This window comes from Hemicordylus capensis, chromosome 3 (assembly GCF_027244095.1).
Source record: "Hemicordylus capensis ecotype Gifberg chromosome 3, rHemCap1.1.pri, whole genome shotgun sequence".
NCBI lineage: Eukaryota > Metazoa > Chordata > Lepidosauria > Squamata > Cordylidae > Hemicordylus > Hemicordylus capensis.
Window position 1 is genome coordinate 8,423,162 of NC_069659.1, and position 26,282 is coordinate 8,449,443.

Below are 26,282 nucleotides of genomic sequence, written 5' to 3' on the forward strand. Positions count from 1 at the left end.
TGGCACTATGTACAGAGAACCAGGGCTTGTGAATACTGAGCTGAAGCTTATGAGCTAGGATTGTATTCATTTGCTCTTTGTTTCTTGTTATAAGTGAGTTAAATGTGATGTCTTAACAATATGGCTATTAATGGTGAGTTTGTCTTTGAATCAGTGTGAAATCCTTCATATTAAGGCCACGGGGAGTTTCTTGCTCTCTTTCTCTCATTTTAACTGTCTTTCTGAAAGACTAGAATATATTCCAAGCAGTGACACAGTTTACTCTGCATATCCTTTAATTATTTTCAGAGTATCTGGGAAAAACCAAATTCTCCATTTATTTTTAAAACTTACTGTATGTAATAGTGATGCTGCAATGCATAGTAGAGAATTAGACAGGCACTTCTGTTTAGTTTTCCAAGTCCACCTCCACATAGTATTTGGGTATTTCATGAGCCCCAGCATACTGAAATTTGTAGTTTTCCAGCATTTTTTGGTCTGGCTACGTCCACTGCTAAATAGTTTTTGAAATATTAAAAGATTAACGAGCCTGACTTGTATTTTTGAGCTGATATTATGGTAAAGTTATCTGAAAGATGGGTGTCAGATGCTTGGACAGGGGGCGCAATTTCAGTGTTTGCCCTAGGCACTATTTTCCCTCCTTCCAATGCAGGGGATACTTTTACTTTCTTTTGTTTTTCAACAAAAGTTCTCAAAGGCATTTACCTAGCAAAAGAAATGAAAAGATGCTTCCTATCCGAAAGAGGATCACAATCAGAAATGAAAACATAGGAAGCTGCCATATACTGAGTCAGACCATTGGTCCTTCTAGCTCAGTCTTGTCTTAACAGACTGGCAGCGGCTTCTCCAAGGTTGCAGGCAGGAATCTCTCTCAGCCCTCTCTTGGAGATGCTGCCAGTGAGGGAACTTGGAGCCTAGATGCTCCTCCCAGAGTGGCTTCATCCCCTGACGGGAATTTCTTGCAGTGCTCACACATCAAGTCTCCCATTCATATGCAACCAGGGCAGACCCTGCTTAGCTATGGGGACAAGTCATGCTTGCTACCACAAGACCAGCTCTCCTCTCAAGCAACAACCACTGGAAACTCAAGCAACAACCACTGGAAAGGACACTATGTTGGGCTTAAGGGGGATTGGTTGCTCCCCTGCCACTAAATATGAGACCTGCCCACTTTATACCCTCTTTGCCCAGTTGGCAGAGGCGATCCCCAAACTGTGTTCCACAAGAAGGTCTGGAGATGATTCTCTATCCCAAACAAACTCTCACATCTCAGAGAAAGACAAGCAAGACACCGGCAACAGCCACTGGAGGATGCGGTGTTGGGATTGGACAGGGCCAGTTGCTCTCTCCCTGCTAAATAGAAGAGAACCTCCACGCGAAAATGTGTTTCTTTGTAGAGCCAGTTAGTAGCTTCACAAGGAAATAGCATGAGAACATTGCATACATCCAACTTCACTCTGGCATTTTCCCATACCACTTAGGTAACATGAGGAAACGAGATGGTGTCTCTATTGACCTGATAATTGCCTTTTTCTGCTGCAGGGACACTGCATAACTACGCAAAGTAATGGGGATCTTCAGAACTGCACTCTTCTACCTGATTTTTTACCAAGATAGGGCAAAAAGAGGAGCCAGCCTACCTGGCCGCCATGTTTGTCATGGAGTGCTGCAGCTCAAGGGGCCAAGCAGAGGAGAGCTGCTGGTGCAATGAGGGCTGCCTGTCTACTGGGAGTGCAATGCATTCTGGGATACTTCCTTTGATTCTTGAAAGACCCAACTCCCTTTTTCTGTAATGGAGACCACAGCTGCAGTGATCGTCTGGGTGGTGGTAAGTTCACAACCCCAGACAGAGGGTCTGCTCATCTGTGGGGCTCAGGGTAGGAACTCTTCCCTCCCCCAAACCACCCCCAGATGATTTTATGAATGGCCTTGTTTTCTTTTTAAACACTCATGCACACAATGAAAATCAGTGAAAGAACATTTAAACCAGTGATTCTCAAACTTGGGTCCTCAGGTGTTATTGGACTTCAACTCCCATAATCCTCAAGCAAAGGCCACTGAGGCTGGGGATTATGGGAGTTGAAGTCCAATAACACCTGAGGACCCAAGTTTGAGAATCCCTGATTTAAACGAATGCAATTTGAATGACGAATGAGTAATAAAAACAGGTTTGGAATAATGAGACCAAAAAAAGTATCATTCACACCCCAATAAGGAAGACCAGGATCAAAATAAATCATCATCACCATCACATCAGGGAGGACATCATTATAGAACTCTGTAGCCACATCTTATGCAGCTTTGTTTGGGTTCGACTGAGTTCAGTGGGGCTTACTCCCAAAGAAACAAGCTTAGGATTGCAACCTCCATGCCAGCAAGTTTCGCCTGCCCGCCAGCCTAAATTTCCTGCGCTATAGTTCTCTTTCCCTGAGTCCATGAAGAGGGCTGGTTTTTATTCTCATCTCTGAAAAAACAAAATCGCTACTCTTCAGCCTTTGCCCTGATAATATAAACAAGCATCAAATCCGATCTCTATAACAGACACAGCAAGGCTTTCAAATAATGCCGGGCGCCGTCAGGAGAGTGTAAACCTGATTGCAAAGGACGTCCAGTCCTGGCATATATCTGTGGGATTTGTTGGGCTCACTTAATTACCGTGGGCAGGTTGGATTAATTTGCTTGGAAATCGGAATGAGCTGCAGCATGGCAGGTTTCGGAAAGGGCGAGTCTCATTCAGAGGAACTGCTGGCTCCGGAGGCATGAATCAGAACTGGACAGTCACATGGCCTTGGGACACGACCACTTCAGAGGGTGGCACCAGCGGGAGCAACACCTGGCATCCTTAAAAGTGAGTAGAGCAGGTTCTTACCTGCTGTGGTGTCCCCAACAGTCTGCGCATGGTGGCGGCACACACATGGTGTGTGTGTGTGTGTGTGTGTGTGTGTGTGTGTGTGTGGTGATAGTAGTGGGAATCGAGATTGCATACTCTAACCTTATGCTGCGCTTAGGAAACTGCTTTATACCAAGCCAGACCCTTGGTCCATCTAGCTCAGGGATTCTCAACATTGGGTCCCCAGATGTTGTTGGACTTCAACTCCCATAATCCCCAGTCCCAGTGGCCTTTGGTTGGGGATTATGGGAGTTGAAGTCCAAAAACATCTGGGACCCAACGCTGAGAATCCCTGATCTAGCTCATTATTGTCTGCAACAACAACAAATATTTATATACCGCTTTTCAGCAAAAAGTTTCCAAAGCGGTTTACAGAGAGAGAGAGAGAGAGAGATTAAATTAAATTAAATTAAATTAAATTAAATTAGATGCTCCCTGTCCCCAAAGGGCTCACAATCTAAAAAGAAACATAAGGTAGACACCAGCAACAGTCACTGGAGGAATGCTGTGCTGGGAGTGGATCAGGCTAGTTACTCTCCCCCTGCTCAATAAAGAGAATCACCACATTTGCCCATTTTGCAGCTTCCGGCTGCTATGGCGCTCCGCCCACCAACAATCCATGCAGTGGTGGTGGTGGTGGTGGTGGTGGTGGTGTGTGTGTGTGTGTGGTGATAGTAGGGGGAATCAAAATTGCATACTCTAACCTTTTGCTGGGCTTAGGAAACTGCTTTATACCGAGCCAGACCCTTCGTCCAGCTAGCTCGTTATTGTCTACACCAGTGTTTCCCAACCTGGGAGTCTCCACATGTTGCTGCACTACAACTCCCATCAGCCTCAGTGACAACTTATTGTGGCTGGGGATGATGGGAGTTGTAGTTCAGCTACATTTAGAGCCTCCCCGGCTGGGTACCGCTGGCCTACCCGGACTGGCAGCAGCTTCTCCCAGGCTGCAGGCAGGAGTCTCTCCCAGCCCTATCTTGGAGATGCTGCCAGGGAGGGAACCTGGAGCCTTCGGCGGGCAGAGCAGATGTTCTGCTGCTGAGCCACAGCCGCCAGTGCGTGGGAAGCAGAGGCTGCCCTTCCCAGACCGTCCCGCGTTCAGGGTGTGGGAGATGCAGCCCAAACCCAAATGTGCAAACAAGCTCCAAGGAAGCCAAACACACACCCCCGGTCTTACTCCCCTTGGCACGCAGCTCCAGCTTTATGCAGCCGGAAAATATTACCAAGGCAGCCGGTCTTTAACAAACAACGGCAATGTTTGTCCACTGGACAAGGAAGAAAGGAGACGAGCTGGACACCCGCCCCCCCCCCGCCATCAACACACCAGGGGGATACACAGAGCAAGGCGACTGTCTTTGTTCAAGGAGCCAACCCTGCAAGCTTCTCAGCCCATTACTCCAAAGAAGGCTCATTGAAGGCTGCCTAGCGATTCTGGTCTAGCGTGCACCAGCCCGAGGACTGCGGGCGAAGCGAGCCAAATGTAAAATATTAAGTGCCATTTAGTGACTTTGAGCCAAGTCCTCGCTGGGCATTGGCAGGCAGGCACCACTTTGTTGGATTCACATAGAAATCCCTCCTTGAAGTTCATGCCAGCGGTGAGAGTCTGGCTCTGCTTGCACAGAGTGAGGCCAACATGTCCATGGATATTTGTCAGCTTTTGTTCAGCGTGGCCAAACCGAGGGCTGTGTGATCATATGAAGCTGCTGTCTACTGAGTCTGACCATTGGTCCATCTTCTGTCTACACTGACTGGCAGCAGCTGTTCCGGTTCTCAAGCAAACTATTTTATTTTGTTTTATTTTTACATTTATATCCTACTCTTCCCCAGAATCACCCAGTGAGCTTCATGGCTGAATGGGGATTTGAACTCAGGTCTCCCCGGTCCAAGACCAACACTCTAAACACTATGCCACACTGGTGTTTTTATTCTTTAGTTTTTTAAAACTTGTTCTTGCTGCTGGTTTTATTCTTTAATTTTAATTACAGTGTTTACAGTACTTGTTGATGTCATAGTTATCTGGTGGGTTGAGTTCAGGATCTCTTTTATACTTTTATGAATTTGTATGTGATTTTTTATATAAAGGAGAAGGGGCAAGAGTTTCTGTTTTGCATGCAGAAGGTTCCAGATTCTGTTGCCGGCATCTCTATTTAAAAGACCAAGCAGCAAGTAGTGGGAAAGAGAAAAACCACACTTCTTCTGAAGCCTCTGGAGAGCTGCTGCCAGCCAGGGTAGACAGTACTGGCCCAGTTAAACCAATGGTCGGACTCAGAAGGAAGTAGCTTCACAGGGTTGAATGAAACTGCCTTTCAGGGACATTTTGTCTGTTCATTGAGGGACACCTGGTAAGCTTCCAAAGAACCCCCAAGTTTGACTGGAACACACTGAAAACCCTGCCCTACAAGTGCTGAAATGTACTCTTGAATGTATTATGTTTACAGCACCATCCATATGTGTGGCTTTTTACAAAGGAGGAGAGGTCCCTGCCCCAAGGGGATTACAACCTAGATATGTATACAAGAGAGAGTTACAAAAATAAGACCCCGGCAGTGTTCCCTCTAAGGTGTGCGTACATCACGAGTCTTCTGATGTCCACTCAGTTAATTTTAGTTCCCGCTCAAGTTGAATCAGGAAGGCCCCATTCTGAATGCATGTGCGCACACACTGCCTTGATACTTCTGCTCAGAACCAAAGAAAAGAAAAAACCTAGAGAGAACCCTGGACCAAAGAGGCATAACAAGAGGAGATGTCTGCTTTCATATGGCTCCAGCTGTCCCAGGGTCACAAGGCCACTCTCTAGTGTCTGGTACCTATCCTTAGTAGCTCTCTCTCTCTCTCTCTCTGCTGTTTCGGATGCCTTCTTGAAAGGGTACTAGTCTAGGTGGCTACAGTGCTCCAGCTTCAGGGTTTGGCTTTCTCTCTAGAAGTTGACTCTCTCTCTCCCTCTCTCCTAAGAACAGCCCTGCTGGATTAGGCCCAAGGAGGCCCATCTAGTCCAGCATCCTGTTCCACACAGTATGCCTCTGGGGAGCCCACAGGCAAGACGTGAGGGCATGCCCTCTCTCCTGCTGTGGCTCCCCTGCAACTGGTATCGAGAGGCATCGTGCCTCTGAGGCTGGAGGTGGCCCACAACCACCGGACTAGTAGCCATTGATAGACCTGCCCTCCATGAATCCGTCTAAGCCCCTTTCTCCCCCCCCCCGCCCGCCGCATGTGTGCATGAACCTTGTCTTTAATGTATCTAAATAAACACTCGGCTTCCTTCGAACTGCTGTTGATACGTTGCAGAACAGAACCCTTTTCACCTTCTAAAATGCGTACTGGCTCCCTGCCTGTCTCTGGGCCCAATTCCAAATGCTGGTTTTAACCTTTAAAGTCTTTAACAGCTTGGGACCATAGGAATATAGGAAGCTGCAACATACTGAGTCAGGCCATTGGTCCATCTAGCTCAGTATTGTCTACACAGACTGGCAGCAACTTCTCCAAGGTTGAAGGCAGGAGTCTCTCTCAGCCCTCTCTTGGAGATGCTGCCAGGCAGGCAACTTGGACCCTTCTGATGCTCTTCCCAGAGCGGCTCCATCCCCTGAGGGGAATATCTTACAGCGCTCACACCTCTAGTCTCCCTTTTGTATGCAACCAGGGTGGATCCTGCTTAGCTTAAGGGGACAAGTCATGCTTACTACCACAAGACCAGCTCTCCTCCCAAGGTACCTGTGAGAGCACCTTGCCCCATATGTCCCGATCTGGACCCTGAGATCTTCTTCAGAGGCCTTACTCTGAGCACCCATGTCAAATGAGGTGAGGCAGGGGATTACTAGAGAGAGGTCCTTCTTGGTGGTGGCACCCTGGCTATGGAATAGCCTCCCCAACGGGGCTCATCTGACTCCATCATTGTGTTCTTTTAGACAGCGGTATTTTTGTTCACACAGGCTTTTGAAAAACATGTTTCTGTTCTGTTTTTAGTTAATTGTATGTTTTACTATATATTTTTTATTCACCTTGTGAGCTGCCCAGGAAACAGTTTGTTATGGGGCATCTATACAAATAAACTTGTTTATTTTCTGCGTACTATGCATAATACTATCCCTTGCTAACTGAGCAAAGAGGGACCTTTCCAAGTAGTGATCCTCTTTATAGGGGAGGAGAGCTGGTCTTGCAGTAGCAAGCCTGAATTGTCTCCTTTGCTAAGCAGGGTCTGCCCTAATTTGCATTTGAATGGGAGACTACATGTAAGCACCATAAGATAATTCCCCTTAGGGGATGGGGCCGCTCTGGGAAGAGCCTCTGACTGCTTGCATGCAAAAGGTTCCAAGTTCCCTCCCTGGCAGCATCTCCAAGACAGGGCTCAGAGAGACCCATGCCTGCATGCTTGGAGAAGCCGCTGCCAGTACTGAGCTAGATAGACCAATGGTCTGACTCGGTAGAAGGTAGCCTCCTATATTCCTGTGTTAGAGGAGAGATAGCCAACCCCAGCTTAGCATTTTTCCAGTGGCTGTTGCTGGTGTCTACCTTATTTCCTTTTAGATTGTGAAACCTCTTGGGCCAAGGAACCAACTTGTTTGTTTATTTATCAAAACCACTTTGAGAACTTTGGTTGAAAAGTGGTATATAAATACATTATTTGTTGTTGTAGGAGTAGTGATTGATTGATTGAGTGAGTGAGTGCCGTCAGGTCGGTGTTGACTCTTAGCGACCACATAGATAGACTCTCTAGTTGTACACTATTTCCAGATAAATTGCCCTGTTCCATCTGCTATATTCTAAAATTGCCTTTTCTGCATCCATTGGGAGGCTGGAAAGGTATCCGTCCTACAGCATAGCATCAGGAACTCAAAGTAAGCCCTCAGATTGGGCAGAGAGCCTTGGTGTCAGAATAGCTACAATCGTGGCCCTCCCTGTGAAATACTATGAGATACCAAAGTTCTCACTGCTGTTGTCAGAAATTCGCTTCCATGGAACAACTAACATAAAAGACATCTCATTTGCCATTTGTGCTGTTACAGAGAGCTCCCTCTAGTGGCCTTATCTAGGCATGATTAACATAAGTTAATAGCGGCTTGTAATATTTTGCCTGCCCAGTACACTTTCTCATAGGCAGTAAGAAAATTGAAATCAACAGCCTCGATCTGTGCATGCTCCCTTCTGAATCCTGCTCATTTCAGTGGGACTACCTCCCAAATAAGAGAGCAGAGGATTGAAGCCCAGCAGCTGAAGCAACTCACAGTGTATGTACAGATCAGCACACACGTACATTTATCCACACATTCTGTTTAATGCACATACATTACTACATGGCCTATTTTTACCCTGCATTTCAGGGGGCGTATATTCAAGTTCATTCTCAATAATATGAACACATATACAGTCATGCACACAAAAACATGTAAATGTGAATGGGGAGGAGAGCTGGTCTTGTGGCAGTGAGCATGAATTGTCTCCTTTGCTAAGTAGGGTCCACCTGGGCTTGCATTTGGATGGGTGACTACCTAAAAGAACTAAAAGATATTCCCATAGCTCAGTGTAAAAACATCTGCATGCTTGCCTGCAGAAGGTCCCAGGTTCAAGTCCCTGGCATCTCCAGGTAGGGCTGGGAGAGGCTCCTACCTGAAACCTTGGAGAGCTGCTGCCAGTCAGAGTAGACAAAACTGAGCTGGTTGGACCAATGGTCAGACTCAGTACAAGGCAGCTTCCTATGCTCCTAATTAGAAACCAGTATGCAAATACAATGTAATGTCTGAATAGGGCTAAAGACACTGGGAAATCTGATCATGGGTCATAAAAAGAAGGAGAGACCTGCCAGGTCAGACCAAAGATTCATCTAGCCCAACATACTGCTTCCCATAGTAGCCAATGAGATGCCTACAGGACATTCACAAGCAGGACATCAAAACAACAGCATTCCCTTTCTGTCACTTCCTAGCAGAGGTAGACTGCTCCTGAGTATGGAGGTGCCATTAAGTAAGGATGTGCAAATCGATTCAGGTACAAATCAATTTGTACCCGAATCTAGCTGATTCGGGTGATTTGGAGACAGAACAAATCGCCCCTGTGGTCCATTGGCTAGATCCGGGTCCAAATCAAATCATGACAGATTCGATTCGAATCTATTCAAGATTCAGAATCCTCCTATGAATTCCCCCAGATTCCCAGCTTTCATTTTTTAACAAAGCTAAACTCTAGCCCTTGCAGAAGTGGAGTTATGGAGCAAAATGTGTGGTCACTATTTTTCAAGTGTTTGGCTTCTTTGGTGTATAATAATTTCCCCTCAATGAATCCCTATGAGGATTCATTACACACCTTCATTTCTTCTATTCATTTTGACTGTCTTTTCACCAGTGCCAACTGTCAACTGCCATGTGCCAACTACACCCTACTCCCACCCACAAGGCAGTGGGGTACTACTCAGTTTATGTTCTAGGAATTTTTTTCAAGTGTTTAGACTCTTGGTGTCTAATTACCTTTCCACATAATGAATCTCTGTGAGGATTCATTACACACCAAAGAGTCTAAACACCTCAAAAATTCCTAAAATATAAACTGAGCACCCAGTGGCTTGTGGGGTGGGGGGTAACTAACTAGTACATGGGATGCCACTAATTCCCCACCCCCACCCGCAAAGCTGTGGGGTCAAAATGAGCAGAAGAAATGAAGGTGCGTAATGAAGATACCAAAGAATCTAAACACTTCAAAAATTCCTAAAAAATAAACTGAGAACCCGTGTGTGTGTGTGTGTGTGTGTGTGTGTGTGTGTGTGTGTGTGTGTTTGACACATGGCAGTTGACAGTGGGCACTGTCCAATGACAGTCAAAATGAAAAGAAAAAATGAAGGCGTATAATGAATCCTCATAGGGATTTATAATGAGGAAAGGTTATTAGACACCAAAGAATCTAAATATTTCAATATTCCTTAAAAAATAAACTGAGTACCCCACTGCCTTGCAGGTAGGGGTGTGTGTGTGTGTGTGGGGTGTAGTTGGCACATGGCAGTCAACAGCTGGCACCGTCCAAAGACAGTCAGGATGAACAGAAGAAATGAAGGTGTGCAATGAAGCCTCATAGGGATTCATTATGAGGAAATGATATTATACACCAAAAACACTTGAAAAATAGTGACCACACATTTTGCTTCATAACTCCACTTCTAAAAGGGCTAGAGCTTAACATTAAAAAAAAAAATTAAAGCTGAGGATCCATGTTAGGGTTAGGATAGGGCGACTTCAAATCCCCATTATTTCCTATGGTGGAAATATCCAAAATCAGTAAAAACAAAAACAAAATCATTAATACTCAACCAAGTGCCTCAATGCCTTGAAATGTGGGTGATAGGTGGCACCCATGGAGATTTACCCACCACCCAAATTTGGTGCCCCTAGGACCTTTATCAAATTGAATCAAATCCAAACTGAATCTGGGGTGATTTGGGGGAACAGATTTAGACACAAAACAAATCAGAGGTGATTCGATTTGGGCACAAAATGAATCAAAATAATCATTTCGTCCACATGCCTACCATTACGCCACCATGGCCAAGAGCTGTCAAAAGGCCTGTCTTCCACGAATCGTGCATATTGGCCTTGGGATGGAAACAGAGACAGAACTTTCCTTTCGCCTAAAAGAATCTCAAAACTGAGTGCACAATAATCAAGCGTTAATCAAAAGTGTTGTCTGCCTATGTGTGAACCAGGCCCCAGCTGCCTGCCTTCCTAGCAGCAGGCTGAACTTCTCGTGCAAACATTACAGTCCCATTTGTGCTCTCAGGTTTCTCGCTCAAATGTCACTCACAGGAGAGTCGCTGACGTATCACTCTCCTTCTCCAGCCCTCCAGCCCTGAGAACAAGTGCTTAACCGTTAAGCACATAATCTCAATGATAAAGCTTCACGTTAAAAACAGGTTGAAGAGAGGATCAAGTCAGGCATGCCGGAGAGATCATAAGGAGGAACGGGCTTGCTCAGAAGGACGAAAAGGCCATTCAAAAAAATTTTTAAACTTGGGTCGGGAACTGCCAGGGACCTGAGATTCTTCCCCACACTCCAACATAACCCTAATTATATTAACATTAACAATCACGGTAGTGGTTAGAGGGCTGGACTCGGACCGGGGAGACCCGAGTTCAAATCCCCATTGAGCCATAAAAAAACTAGCTGGGTGGCTCTGGGCCAGTCACTTCTCTCTCAGCCTAGCCTACTTCACAGGGTTGTTGTGAGGAGAAACTTAAGTATGGAGTACACCGCTCTGGGCTCCTTGGAGGAAGAGTGGGATGTAAATGTAAATAAATAAAATAATATAATATAATATTAATATTAATATATATTAATATTGACCGGCAGGGTAGAAGTGTCCAGCCTTCTGTGTTTACATCCAAAGGCCAAAGATGTACGATTCATGGATAAGGGTGTGCACGAACTGAGGTTCGAGCACCGGTGTTCAGCACCGCGGGGAAAACAGCACCTGCTCTCCGCTATTGCCTGCAGGGGCCTGCTCTCCACCGCCCCATCCAGCTTCCTGCTGGGGTGGCATGGGTCCTAAGTACCTGTGGGGCGGTAGAGAACAGGCCCATGCAGCCATAAGCGGAGAGCAGGCCCATCCATCCTGCAGAGCAGGCTCTATGGACCGGCTCTCCTCCTTCTTAAAGCTCCCACTCGCTTTTCCCTCCCCGCGTGCCGAACCGATGCACGAACCGAGGTCCGGGCACATCCTCATTCATGGAAGACAGGACTTTCAACAGCTCTTGGCCATGATGGCCATTAAGGTAGGAGGCAGGGAGAATGATTGTGTGGAAGGCAGCAGCTGGGTAGGATGAATACACCCTACCCAGATTCCATCCCCAACTTCTTACCGAGCTGGAGGAAAAGTCATCCTACCCAGCTGCCGCCTCACATACAATTATTCTCTACCTTAATGTTTGCCAGCACATGGCTGAATAAGGCTGGGCACTTCTCCTACCCTGCCAAGCCTATGTGAACAAGCCTATAGAATGTGAGGGTTGGAAGGGGCCTTGGAGGCCTTCTGATCTAGCCCCCTGCTCAGTCTGCTTCAGTTTGCATGGCAGATGGCTGTCCATCCCCTCTCTGAAGACCTCCAGAGAAGGAACGCCACACTGCATGAGGCGGACTGTTCCACTGTCCAAAAGCTCTTCCAATTTAGGAATCCCTCCTCATGTCTAGCCTAAATCTGCTTCCTTGCCATTTCAACCATTGGTTCTAATCCTGTCCTCGGGAGCAAAACAGAACAAGTCCCCTCCTCCTGGTAACTGTGGCCCTCTCCACCCCCAGCACAGCCTCCCTCCAGTGACTGTTGCTGGTGTCTATCTGAGGTTTCTTTTAGATTGTGAGCCCTTTGGGGACGGGGATCCAGCTTACTTATTTATTATTTCTCTGTGTAAACTGCCCTGAGCCATTTTTGGTAGGGAGGGATAGAAATCGAATAGATAAACAATAAATAAATAAATAATGACAATAATAACTGGGCAAAGAGGCACCTTTTAAAAGTGGCGATTCTCTTTCTTGTGCAGTGGGAGAGCAGCTGACCCTATCCAGCCCCAGCACAGCATCCCTCCAGAGGCTGTTGCTGGTATCTCATGTTTCTTTTTAGATTGTGAGCCCTTTGGGGACAGAGAGCCATTTTATTTATTTATGCATTCATGTCTATGTAAACCTCTTGGGGAACTTTTATTAAAAAGCAGTATATAAATATCCATAGTAGTTGTGGTTCCATGGGACAGCTCTCTAGAGCTTTGAAGACTGCTGTTGCATAAAAGTGTAATTGATCCTACGTCATGTTAAGAAGCCAATTTTATTGGAAAAGTCAGAGGCTGACGGTCTTGTACCCAGCTGGGCCGATAACCAGAGAACTTTCTCAGAGTGGAAAAATAAAAAGTACAGTTTAAATTTATTTCTCTCCCTCCACCCCAGGACCTTTCCAGTGAGTTATAAACAAGAATTAATTATTAGAAGTCTGTTGTGTGATCGCCTGTTGTGTGATCCTGTTCCCTCATTTACTGCAAGCTGTCCAGAGACACGGGTTTGGGGCAGGCTTTAAATATGCTCAATAAATAAATAAATTTCCAGCAGCAGCAACCATCCCTCACAGATGCCAGATTCGAGAGGACATACTCACCGGCAACTCTGGCCACACACGGTGGTCATCCAGAACAAGCCCACATGGCCTGAACACAGTCCCAAGACAGAGCATTTAAACAGGCGATCTGCAGATGGCAAAACCACCTGGTTGGCTTGACTTGTTGCACAGGAATCAACTTATCTTGTGTTCACAACTTTTCCAGTTGTTCAAAACGGAACTCCCCAGTCCAGGTTCTCATGGCACACCCTGAACGCTTCGTCAAGTGTTATTTACTTTAAATCTTTAACCGCAAATGTCCACTCAAAATGCATAATTACCCTATGGAACTCCCTGCCACAAGATGTGGTGACAGCCACCAGCCTGGACGGCTTTAAGAAGGGCTTAGATAAATTCATGGGAGGACAAGTCTATCAGTGGCTACTAGTGGTGTGCACAGAACCAGTGCCTGCCGGTTCGAAGGCGGGGAGATAACTTTAAGAACTGGGGAGGGTGCACTTACCCCCCGGAAGTGACTGGAAGTACCTGGCGTGCGTGGCTACTAATCTGAGCGCTGTAGGCCAGCCTCAGAGGCAAGATGCCTCTGAATACCAATTGCAGGGGAGAAACGGCAGGAGAGAAGGCACGCCCTCAACTCCTGCCTATGGCTTCCAGCAGCATCTGGTGGGCCACTGTGTGAATCAGGATGCTGGACCAGATGGGCCTCCTTGGGCCTGATCCAGCAGGGCTGTTCTTAAGTTCTTATGCATTGCAGCCACCTATTCCCTCTGGCCACGGCCACGGACTCCATCCAGGGACAGCCCACCGCTTAGCACGGGGATCTGCACTATTTTGTAAGCAGAGGCCACTTGGGCAAGACTGACACCCTCAATGGGACACCCTCAGAAATTGACACCCTCAATTTCTGCTGACCTCGGCACAGCCCTGGGTTTTTCTCAGTGCTGGAAGGGCTCTTTAACAGAGACGGAGTCCTCTCCAAAGCAAGAGGAGGAAAGTGCTGAGAAGGGCGACGCTTCTCAGCACTCTGCGCATGCCTCCCGAGAGGGAGCAGGGCCTGAGGAGGACTCCGTTTCCCTGAAAGGAGCCCTTTCCCCAGCACAGAACAAAGCGCAGCACGGCATGGTGAGAGTGGTAATCTCGACATGGTGGCAGTAATGCCTCTTGCAGAGTATCCAGCTTTGGCTGAAGCTTCACCCAAGCCCAATACGAAATTAGTCGGGGGGCACACTTTGGGTTGATGGGGGCCTCCCCTGACCCCCTGGACCTTACCATGAAAAACGTTTGCTTAGTGGTCAAGCACAGACTGTGCAAAGGGGCAGCCCTTTCATGAGGCAAAGTGAGGCAATTGCCTCATGCGGCAGATATTTATATATTATTTGTTTTTACACGTATATCCCACTCTTCCTCCAAGGAGCCCAGAGCCCGTGCACATGGTCATGTTTCTCCTCACAACAACCCTGTGAGGTAGGTGAGGCAGAGAGAGAAGTGACTGGCCCAGAGTCAGCCAGCTAGTCTCATGGCTGAGTGGGGATTCGAACTCGGGTCTCCCCGGTCCTACTCCAGCCATGGCATCACACTGGCTCTCTCAGATGACTGAAGCAGCATTAGGGCAGCAGGATGCCTTCGGCTGTTGGCATAGGAGCAGCTCTTTGAGACTGAGCAGATATTTGGCAGGTTTGCAGGAAGCACAAGGAGAGAGAGGAGAGGGCTGCTGGCACCCTTGCCTACCCCCTAGCACTTTTCCAGCTGGCCTTGTGGTAGCAAGCATGACGTGTCCCCATAGCTAAGCAGGGTCTGCCCTGGTTGCAGATGAAGGGGAGACTTGGTGTGTGAGCACTGCAAGATATTCCCCTCAGGGGATGGAGCCGCTCTGGGAAGAGCAGAAGGTTCCAAGTTCCCTCCCTGGCAGCATCTCCAGGATCGGGCTGAGAGAGATTCCTGCCTGCCACCTTGGAGAAGCCGCTGCCAGTCTGGGTAGACGGTACTGAGCTTGATAGAGGGTCTGACTCGCTCTATGGCAGCTTCCTATGTTCGGAAGAGTTGGTTTTGAAAGGGGCGTGGCCCACACCAAAAAGGATTTGGCACTTTGCCTCAGGCCCTGTCGCCCCTGAGTTGTCGCTAAGAACTGCCCTGTGAACCACCCTGAGCCAATTTTGGAAGGGTGGTATAGAAACTGAATAAAGCAAGGATTCTCAACATGTGGGTCCCCAGATGTAATTGGACTTCAACTCCCATAATTCCCAACCAAAGGTCATTGGGGCTGGGGATTATGGGAGTTGAAGTCCAATTACATCTGGGGACCCACACGTTGAGAAACCCTGGAATAAAGAAAGAAAATAATAAATAAATAAGCAGTCCCATATTCAGTCCCCAGGGACATAGGAAGCCGCCTTAAACTGAGTTAGATCCTTGGGTCATCTAATTCGGTATTGTCTGTATTGACTTGCAACAAGCTCCCCAGGGTTTCAGACAGGGATCATTCAGCCTGGATCTGCTTCCTCGCGATTCCCACCCACCATTGGTTCTAGACCTGCCCCCAGAAGCCACAGAGAGCAAGCCCACACTTCCTTCTCTGGGGCAGCCCTTCCAATATTCGAAGATGGCAATTCTATCTCCCCTGGGTCTCCTCGTCTCCACGCTCAACATGCCCAGTCTCTGTCACCATTGATTCCACAAGGGACTTGGCTTCCCAGCTCCTCGCCATCTCTGTTGCTCTACACTTCTAGTTTATCCATGTCCTTCTTAAAAGGTTGGGCCCAGAACCGGACACAATGCGTCCTTCGTACGTTATCTGGGAACTACGGTTTGCAATAACACAGATTCATTTTTGAGTCTTTGACAGCCTTTAAAAAGTCTTTAAAGACGCATCTGTTCACCCAGGCTTTTAATTAATATTGTTTTAATTAATATTGTTTTAATGGTTTTAATGCTGTTTTAAAATATTGTTTTAAAGTTTTTGAATTTCCGTAGTGTTCTAAACTTTTCATTTTTATTTTCACGAATGTTTTACTTTGCTTTTATTCTGTTGTAAACCGCCCAGAGACGTAAGTTTGGGGCTGTATAAAAATACGTAAGTAAGTAAGTAAGTAAATAAATAAATTATTGGGGGGATTCTGCAAATGCAAAATTGTAGCTACCAAGCTGCCCAGAAGAACACGGCCACTCTTGTTAGGAGGACCTCCATTTTGCTCCCACATTTCAGGCCCCTACAAAAGAAGGTCAAAATAGCCTTCTAAGGTCACCACCTGTGACTGGGCTGGTGAAACTGAATTGGGGCTGGTTTGATTTGCTCTTGATATTCTGTAAACTGCTCTGAAGATCGCCAGGTAACTATTGAATACATAAATGAACAAAATAAAATGTGACTAGAAAAGGGAAAAGCGGGAAAAAGACTTACAACCATTTGATGCCATTGCAGGTCCCATTCTGCAAGATGAATGTCAGGAAAAAGGCGACCAAAAATTGGCGCTTCATCTTCTGTCTTTTCCTCTGTAGCCAAGAGCTCTCTTTTAAATTAGAAAAGCAATTTTCCCCCTTAATGACCTTCGTTTTCTGAAAATGGGGTTTCCTCCAGGAGCCGCCCAACAACCTGAAATGGAGGGAGAAAAACACAGGAGGAGGTTAACCCTGAAGTATCTCACGTCCATGCAAAGGAGAAATTTAATCTCCCCAATTGCAAAGAAATGGTTGATGAATCATGAACCAGATCCCGATTCTTCCTCCCCTCTCTCCAACAATCCCTCTGTTCTCGATAGAATCTTTATAGTCAAAGCGACAGACAAGATGTATGGCTTGAATTACTGCAAAACTCTCAAGTCCAATTGTATGTTTCTGGTTAGCTCTGCATATGGCGAGATTGCATTCTTCATCCTGGCTTTATTCCGCCCACCCCCCCTCCCCTGAAAAAATATATACATTTGGTTGAGAAGGCGGATGAAAAAGTATGGGCATCAAATCCCAGCACTCCCTAGAGGTTTTAATCCTTATCCTTTTCATTTACAAATATATTAAAAGTGGAGTGGAGGGAAAGAGTCCTCTCCAAAGGGGACAAATCACAGGAATGAACAGATGTTGGTTAAAGGGGTGGCCCTCTCTGCAGATGCTGAAGCCTCCCCAGACGGCAAGGCCTCTCTCTCTCTCTTCTCTCTCTTGGGTTCCTGATTGCTCTCTCACTTCATTAGCTCAGTTTCACACTTCCCCCACAAACTCAGACACCTGGACCCTAAGGAACAGCTCGAGCTGGGAATAAATGGACGGCTGCAAGCAGAGCCCCCACAGACCAGCCAGCAGGAGACAAGAAATGGAAGGGGGGAAATTCAGGACCATCCTTTGTTGTTACAAATAAAGAACCCAGCAGGCTTGTTGTTAGTAGGGAGTCAACGTATTAAATGTCTGGATTCACTTTCGGTTCACCTCTGGGTCACCAGCCCTCCAGGACTGGGCTGGATTCTGCAGGAATCAGTGTCAATCTCCAGGTGACTCCTGGAAGCAATCCTGGAGATTTTAACGGCTTGATACTGGGAAAATATATCAGGGGAGGGGGAATCCCCTCCTCCTCCTCCAGATGAGCTCTCCAGGAGAACTGGTCCTGTGGTAGCTATACTAAATTGTCCCCTTTGATAAGCAGGGTCCACCCTGGTTTGCATTTGAATGGGAGACGACATGTGTGAGTGCTGTAAGATATTCCCCTTAGTGGATGGGGCTGCTTTGGGAAGAGCACCTGCATGCTTACATGCAGAAGGTTCCAAGTTCCCTCCCTGGCGGCATCTCCAAGATAGAGCTGAGAGAGACTGCTGCCTGCAACCCTGGAGAAGCCACTGCCAGTCTGTGTAGACAATACTGAGCTAGATGGACCAATGGTCTGACTCGGTAGAAGGCAGCTTTCTATGTTCCTATGCTCCTAACCTCCAGGAATTGCTTGAGATGGCAAACCTAGTTGAGACTTACTGGCTGACATCCAGGCTAATCTACTCAGCCATGAAGGCTGTTCTCATGATTCTAATTAGGGTAGGAGAAGGCTCCTAACCAAATTCAGGAGCTGTGTGTGTTCCCCTTTCCCAATTGTAAAAAGCAAGGGTATGTGTGTGGGGGTGGGAGGGATTTTCACCCTACCTCGTTACAGAGCTAGATACAGCTGCTGCATAGGATGGAGCCCCCCCCCTCGGAAAACGGGAGTGGGCACAGCTGCTGAACTCGCTTAGGAGGCATCCCCTACCCTAATTAGAATCGTGTGGACCAGCTTAACCGGCATTTAACTCTCTGGTTCCGTTACAGTTCGGTTCTCATTCAGACGCTAACTTTTAAAAAGGGGTTCAGTAACTGGTTCAGACGCTTTGAACTGCTTTGGGACCAGTTTAGGCGCGTTTCACGCAGAATAATGCAGGACCTCCTTCGCTTGCAGTAGAACCTTGTAGAACGAATAGAATGGTGACTATTTCTCCCGAGAGACAATGATTGTTTTTAAACAAGTTTAGATTTTAAAAGCAGAATGCAGGGAAGTCCCTTGGGATTGCAGGGTGCTGGTAAGGAGAATCCTCATAAGAGCCATGTAATCAGTCATGGAGCCCAGTATTATTCTACAAGTGCATCCGGATGACTGATGTGGTGGGGGGTGGGGAAAAGGCTGTGCATGCAAAACATACCTCCCCCCCCTCCGCCCCAGATGAGCATCCCATGTTGGTGGGAAGCGTGGACTGCTGCACTCCCACACGATCCACGCTTCTGCCCACAGCACAGATCTCCAGAGGCCAAATCATGTCATCTTGGCCTCCACATATCCCACAATGCACTGCACGATGGGCACGGTGCATTGGGGATACCGCCGTTAGACGTGTGCTCTAGGCACCCATCTCTGTGTACGCTTAGGCTGGGTCAAGGGCACACTCACACCCTTAATCCTGGCTAGAAGCAGGGCTTCAAAGTTAGGCGGGGCAGGAGAGCTGAGATCTACACGGATCCTGGCGCTTCACACACACAAAGCCTAACCCAGGCTAGTCTGCATGTGGGAACACCCTCTATAATTGGAAAATAATATTCTCCAGTTCAATCCCCCCACCCACTGCCCCAATTATCCTTTACCTAGAGGGGATGAGAATAATTCAGAAAATTATTCTGAAGGTTAAATGAGGGGGGGGATTCAAATTGGAGAATATTATTTTCCAAATCTAAGAGAACTAAAATAATTCTCTTTCCAGAAATTTATACCCTGCTTTTAAATTTAGAAACATAGGAAGCTGCCTTGTGCTGGGCAACATTCAGATTAGAAATCACTGACTAAGCACTATTGGAATCATGACTAAGCACTATTGAAACCAATCAGACAAGTCAGGTATGGCTGACTTGGTCTGGATGTTGTCCACTGAGTCAGGCAGTCCACCTAGCTCAGTATTGTCTACACTGACTGGCAGCAGCTCTCTGAAGCTTCAGGAAGAGGTCTTCCCCAGTCCTACCTGGCAATGTAAGGAATTTCACCTGCGATCTCTTGCATGACTCCTGCATAAGCTGGTCTTGTGGTAGCAAGCATGACTTGTCCCCTTAGCTATGCAGGGTCTGCCCTGGTTGCATATGAATGGGAGACTAGAAGTGTGAGCACTGCAAGATATTCCCCTCAGGGGATGGAGCTGCTCTGGGAAGAGCATCAGAAAGTTCCAGGTTCCCTCCCTGGCAGCATCTCCAAGATAGGGCTGAGAGAGATTCCTGCCTGCAACCTTGGAGAAGCCACTGCCAGTCTATGAAGACAATACTGAGCTAGATAGACCAATGGTCTGACTCAGTATATGGCAGCTTCCTATGTTCCTACGGGATGCTGTTCCAATGAGCTATGGCCCCATCCCCTAAGGGGAATATCTTACAGTGCTCACTGTAAGTGTTCACATATTTAGTCTCCCATCCAAATGCAAACCAAGGCAGACCCTGCTTAGCAAAAGGGACCATGCATGATTGCTACCACAAGACCATGGTAGCAGCACCACTGGGCAGACAAAATAAAAGCATCAGATTAAAAAAAATAAGCATGTGTATGTCACGCCGAGTGACTATTATTTGTAGCAGGCCACTGTGGCTGGGGATGGTGGGAGTTGTAGTCCAATAATATCTGGGGGCCCAAGTTGGAGAACCCCTGGTCTATAGCCACCTAAAGAGTTCACAGTAGAAGCAAGCTGTGGATCAGAGACTTCTTGGCTTGGAGCTTGGTCTCTTGGCCACTGCACTACCCTACATTTATTATGAGGCATGCACAAGAAAACAAACCACAACAAATGCTCTTAAAACCCATGGTTGTTTAGCAATTTAGTCTTTGTGATGAAACAGGGGTTACTTTAGGCTTTCCTGGGATCTACCCTCAGTTACAGTCCACAGCAGGCCTTTGGACCTTGCACACCTGCACACAAAAACACACAGAGGCTGAAACGGAACGCCTATGGGGCCTTTTCTTTCTTTTTGAGGTGCCCCATTTGGGTCAGAATTTCCCCCATTCCTGCACATCAGAAGCCCTCTTCACATGTTCTGTTAAACACTCAGATGGTTTGAGTGGACACAGGTACAGTTATTCACACATTTTGCTGAATGCAGGTACAGCAGCAGCACACTAGTGGTGTGCATGAACCGTTTGCCGCCGAACCGGTTTAGTGGCTCGATCGCGAACCAAACCGGGGGTGCTTCGAGCGAACCAGTTTGAGAAAGACGGGGCAGGCAGGGGCAGCAAGACAGGTAGAAAGGCCCTTAAGTGGCCAGCCCCAGCCCCAGGTGTGCGTGAGGCTTTGTTTAGTAAGGATCTTACTACCTCCCTCATCAGCCCCACCCGGCCGACCCTTACTATTGCCAAGGTCCCCTGCCCCTATATTTGTAAAGGGGGATGCTCATTGGATTTCCCCTTTATAAGTAGCCACCTGAACTGCCAAACCGGTTCAGCAAAATGGATCAGACCAGGTCGGCCAAACCAGTTCGGTAGCATGCAGTTCAGCTCAAATTTTATTTGAATTTGAGCCGAACCATGATTTTGGGTTTGTTCACACCCCTGCAGCACACTTCCTATCTGCACCTGTATCCTGCATTTCAAGGGCCCTGAGCCCAGCTTCACTTTCAAAACGAACACACATACAGCCATCCACACAAAAATGTCCATGTCCACAGAGAACTGAATGCAGGTACAATGTAATGTCTGAACTGGGCGGTATAGAAATGTATTAAATAAATAATAAATAAATAAACAAAGAAACTCTTCTCTTCCTCCCAGTGGCTCTCTAGGTCCCACCCACCTGGTGTGCTGATTGGCTGAGCTCTGGAGTTCACCAGACTGTCAGTCAGGACAGGGTTCACTTCCAGTTAACTCTTTAGGGTAGGGGTGTCTGATCACTACATGGGCAGATGGATGGGTGGTGATGGCAGCAGGGGCGATGGGCGGGCAGCAACAGAGCGGCCAGCTGGATGGGGGGGCAAGATGGCCCTCAGGGTGGGGTGGAGCAGCTCATGTTCCAAGGACACCTTGGAACACCGATAGCTTCTGGTTTTGTTATTTTTCCTCTGTTCATTATTGATGCAACACACTTGTCTAGTCCAAACTCCATTGCTATATCGCTACTGAATATACAGACAGTGTTTAGCAGTGATTCGATTTCTGACCCTAGACAATGACTACTACTCCGAATATTTATATACCGCTTTTCAACAAAAGTCCCCAAAGCGGTTTACACAGAGAAATAAAAATAAGTAAATAAAATGGCTCCCTGTCCTCAAGTGGCCCACAATCTAACCAAACAAACATAAGACAGACACCCACAACAGCTACTAGAGGGATCCTGTGCTGGGACTGGATAGGGCCAGTTGCTCTCCCCTGGCTCAATATAAGAGAACTGCCACTCTTTGCTCAGTTAGCAGGGGAGCAGGCTACTACAGAGTAGTACTACTATTACTACTAGTAGTAGTACTACTAGTAGTAGTAGTACTACTACATCCCGCTTGTAACGGTGCTCTCTATGGGAATGATGGTGTTTTGTAACGGCTTCTCTTGTAAACACAAAACAACCTTATGTGGATTTAACGAAGACTTTATGCCAGAAACGACTCCATTTTCTCCTTCTCCCTTTTCTTTCTGACTCTACCTCCCACACTCTCTACAAAATCCCCACTGGGACAAACTTCCAAACAACAGAACACAAAAGATTACTAGACAGAATACAACTGATGGGAGTGTTGCCACACATTCAACGACATGCTCCTTAGTAGCTTCAGAGCTTCCCTGCCCTTGCAAGCTTCAATTGGCAGCTCGCTGAATGGTATGAAAGCCACTGGACTTACTCAGAAGTAACCATACGCTCTGCCTAAGAAAGGCTTAGGACTGTGATCTGGACTGTAACTGCAAGTACATTCTTACTAGACAGTCACTCCCTTTGAATGAAGTGGGCCGACTTCTGAGTAAACATGCGCAGGATTGCACAGCCAGTCTGCAATCCGATGCATGTGTACCGTATTTACCCGAATCGAAGATGACTCTGAATTTAAGACGACCCCCTTTAAAAGCAGAGATTAAATATGGGTTATACTTGAATTTACTCAAAAGCAACAGGACTCTGAGTTTAAGACGATCTCCTGGTTGCTAATATTAAAAAAAAAAACTTGGAATAAACTTAGATTCAGTTAAATACTGTACTTTGAAGTGAGTCTCAGAAACCAGCAGGGCTTCACTGCTGAGTAAACGTGAGTTAGGATCAGACTGTAGCCCTCTGGAATGAAGATGAGCCCCTGCTGTTCCTGAGATGGACGGCATCCCATTTTTCCAACAGGAAGACGATCAGGCTCTTTATACACTGGATGATGGCAAATGGATTGTCACCCCCCCACCCATCCCACCACCCACTACACACACCCTGGGTTTTTATGGGCATGTTTGAAGTACTCCAGCGAGTTGGGAAAGTGGAAGGGATCGTTCCACGACAATGCCTTGGAGGGGAAATTTACACTTGGAAAAGGTTCGATGGACGACTTTTCCTCGGTGGTGTATTTGCTGTACTCTGGTGTGCACATTAAAGTTTTCATCCAGAGGGTCCCAGTGGCCTAAGAATCCAGCCTCTGAAACACCATTCCTGGCAGGAAGCCATCATAAAGAACAGCCTTGTCTTGGCAGCCTTCCTTGCCTAACTTCCCCCCCCCCTCTCTCTCTCAAAACCCAATCAGTACAAGCAAAGATAACTTCAGCCATGGAGGGCCTTTTTTAGCCCATCCTCTGCTCCGCAGCTGGTGTACTTCAGGGCCTTTTATCGTTGCCCTAAGAAGGCCACTTGAAAACTTCACTCCTTAATCCTTAGCATTCATTGCGCTGCTTAAGATGGGCTATTTCAGAGTCCCTTCTTATCTCTCCCTTGGATTTTGGCTTAACAACACAGACTACTGTTTTCTAATATGTGTTACATGTCAGAAGGGAAAGTCTGAAGGCTAATTGGCAGTACTCAAATCCTTTCCCCCAAACAGCCACAAGACAAGACAGAAAGGGGAGAAGGAGAAGAGAAACACGTGGGTCATTCACACAACCAAAAACTGTGTCCTACCCAGGTTTGGGAGCTGTGTATACTCCCAATTTTCGATTGTGTGGGTTTAAACAACTAGGAAGGAGGAGGGAGAAGTGACTGTGTGGAATCAAGGTAGGAGGGAAAGCTGGGTTGGACAGTGCTGTCCTACACAGTCTTCATAACTTGATTTCTCATTTAAGAACATAAGAACAGCCCTGCTGGATCAGGCCCAAGGTGCATCTAGTCCAGCTTCCTGTTTGACACAGATGCCTCTGAGAAGCCCACAGGCAAGAGGCAGTTGAGGGCATGCCCTCTCTCTTGCTGTTGCTTCCCGGCTGCAACTGGTATTCAGAGGGTGCCTCTGAGGCTGGAGGTGGCCTATAGCCACCAGACTAGTAGCCATTGATAGTCCCAGGGGCGGAGCCACCATTGCATGAACAGGTTCAAAGAACCTGGGCTGGGCCCCTCAAGGGCCGCGCCTCGCACCCCGGTCCTGCCCCCTGCTCTGACATCTGACGCAGGGGGCGAGGTTTTGCTCAGAAACAGGGTGTGCCCCCCCCCCATTTCCAAGCAAATTATCAGCCAGCGCCACATTCACAGAGCAGCTGGTAACAGCTCTCCCCGCTTTAAAAGGCAGGGAGACGCGTTCCTGGCCAGGCTGGGGCTCTAGTGCTGAGCTAAGTGGCTCAAAACCAGAGCCATGTGGCTCTGAATCTCCATTTTGAGCCGCTTAGCCAAGCACCCGCTTCCCAGCCCGGCTGGCAACCCTGCCTTTTAAAGCAGAGAGAGCCGCTCCCATCCACGTTCGCAAAACCCCGTTTGCAAAACCCTAAGAAAAACCCTGCCCCCTTCCTCTGACATCAGACACAGGGGGTGGGGCCGGGAAATCTGCGGCAGCGTGCGAACACAGGCCGCTGATGGCCTCTCTAGGGGCCTGGATAGACCTGTCCTCCATGAATTTGCCTAAGCCCCTTTTGGTATTGGCACCATCCAAGATGGTGGCCATCACCACATTCCGTGGAAGAGAATTCCATAGATTAATTATGCGCTATGTGAAAAAGTACTTCCTTTTGTCGGCCATGTTTCATGGGATGACCCCTGGTTCTAGTGTTGTGAGAGAGGGAGAAAAATGTATCTCTGTCCACTCTCTCTACTGCATGCATAATTTTTTACACCACTATCATGTATCAACGTAGTTGTCTCTTTTCCAAACTAAAAAGCCCCAGTTACTGTAGCCTTGACTCATAAGGAAGGTCCTCCAGGCCCTTGATCATCTTGGTTGCCCTCTTCTGCACCTTTTCCAGTTCTACAATGTCCTTCTTAAGATACTTTAACCAGGACTCTATGCAGTACTTCAAATGTGGCCACACCACAGATTTGTATACGGACATTATAATATTAGCATTTTTATTTTCATTCCTCTTCGTAATGATCCCTAAGATGAAATCAGCCTTTTTCACAGCTGCTGCACATAAGTCAACATTTTCAACAAGCTGTCCACCATGACCCCAAGATCTATCTCCTAGTCAGTCACCAACAGTTCATACCCCATCGGTGTATATGTGAAGTTGGGGTATTTTTGCCCCCAAATGCATCACTTTACACTTGCTAACACGGAAACACATTTTCCATTTTGTCACCCACTCCCCCAGTTTGGAGAGATCCTTTTGGAGCTCCTCACAATCTGTTTTGGATTTCACTACCCTGAATGGTTTCGTGTCATCAGCAAATTTGGCCACTTTGTTGGTCACCACAACTTCTAGATCATTTGTGAACAAGTTAAAGAGCACTGGTCCCAGTACAAATCAGCTGGGGGGGGGACCCCACTTCTTACTTCCCTCCATTTAGAGAACTGTCCAGCGATATATAAATATTTGTGATATTTATACCTACCCTCTGTTTCCTGTCCTTCAACCAGTTACCAATCCACACATGAACCTCTCCCCTTATCCCACGACTGCTACATTTGTTCAAGAGCCTTTGGTGGGGAACTTTGTCAAACATATGTTGCAGGGAATGATGAGAAGCTCTCTGCTATCCTCATGCAAGTGGAACATAGGGACATAGGGACATAGGAAGCTGCCATATACTGAGTCAGACCATAGGTCCTTCTCGCTCAGTATTGTCTACACAGACTGGCAGCGGCTTCTCCAAGGTTGCAGGCAGGAATCTCTTTCAGCCCTATCTTGGAGATGCCACCAGGGAGGGAACTTGGAGCCTAGATGCTCTTCCCAGAGCGGCTCCATCCTCTGAGGGGAATATCTTACAGTGTTCATACTTCTAGTCTCCCATTCATATGCAACCAGGGCGGATCCTGCTTAGCTTAAGGGGACAAGTCATGCTTGTTACCACAAGACCAGCTCTCTTCCCAAACTGAAGCAATGCTTCAGTATGGGAAGTGCATTCAGTGCAATGCTTGCAGGAGCAGACGGAGACTGCAAGAGTTGGTGCAACTTGAACCTCCACTCAACAACATGACCTTCTTGTGTGGGTGCCTCTTTCTTCATTGCACTAACACAGCATTAATCTGGATGTCAGCCACAACCGTTGGATCAGTCAATAACAGTTATTGACTGTTATTGACTGGTTTGTTTTATCCAGACATCGAGTCCTTCCCAAGGACCTGGGATGGCTGAATTTTATTGTCAATGTTGTTGCTGCTGTTATAGATATCGTCGCAGAATATAGGCTGTTCCCAGTAAAGCTGCTTTTTGTAATTGGCTGATGGTGATTTCTGTGGCCCCTATGGTGTTGAGGTGCTCTTCAAGGGCTTTTGGGACTGCACCCAGGGCGCCAATGAGAAACGCCCAAGGAG

General features: G+C 47.2%; 1 protein-coding gene across 1 annotated transcript in view; it reads right to left on the bottom strand.

Moving 5' to 3' along the window:
* The window catches only part of WNT11 (Wnt family member 11), a 79,341-nt gene that overhangs the window by 44,342 nt on the left and 8,717 nt on the right, over positions 1-26,282 (bottom strand). Inside the window, exon 2 of the mRNA XM_053313073.1 lies at positions 16,363-16,554. Within this exon, the coding sequence (XP_053169048.1) occupies positions 16,363-16,439 (77 nt within the window). The 5' untranslated portion in view covers positions 16,440-16,554. The remainder of the gene's footprint in view (positions 1-16,362; positions 16,555-26,282) is intronic.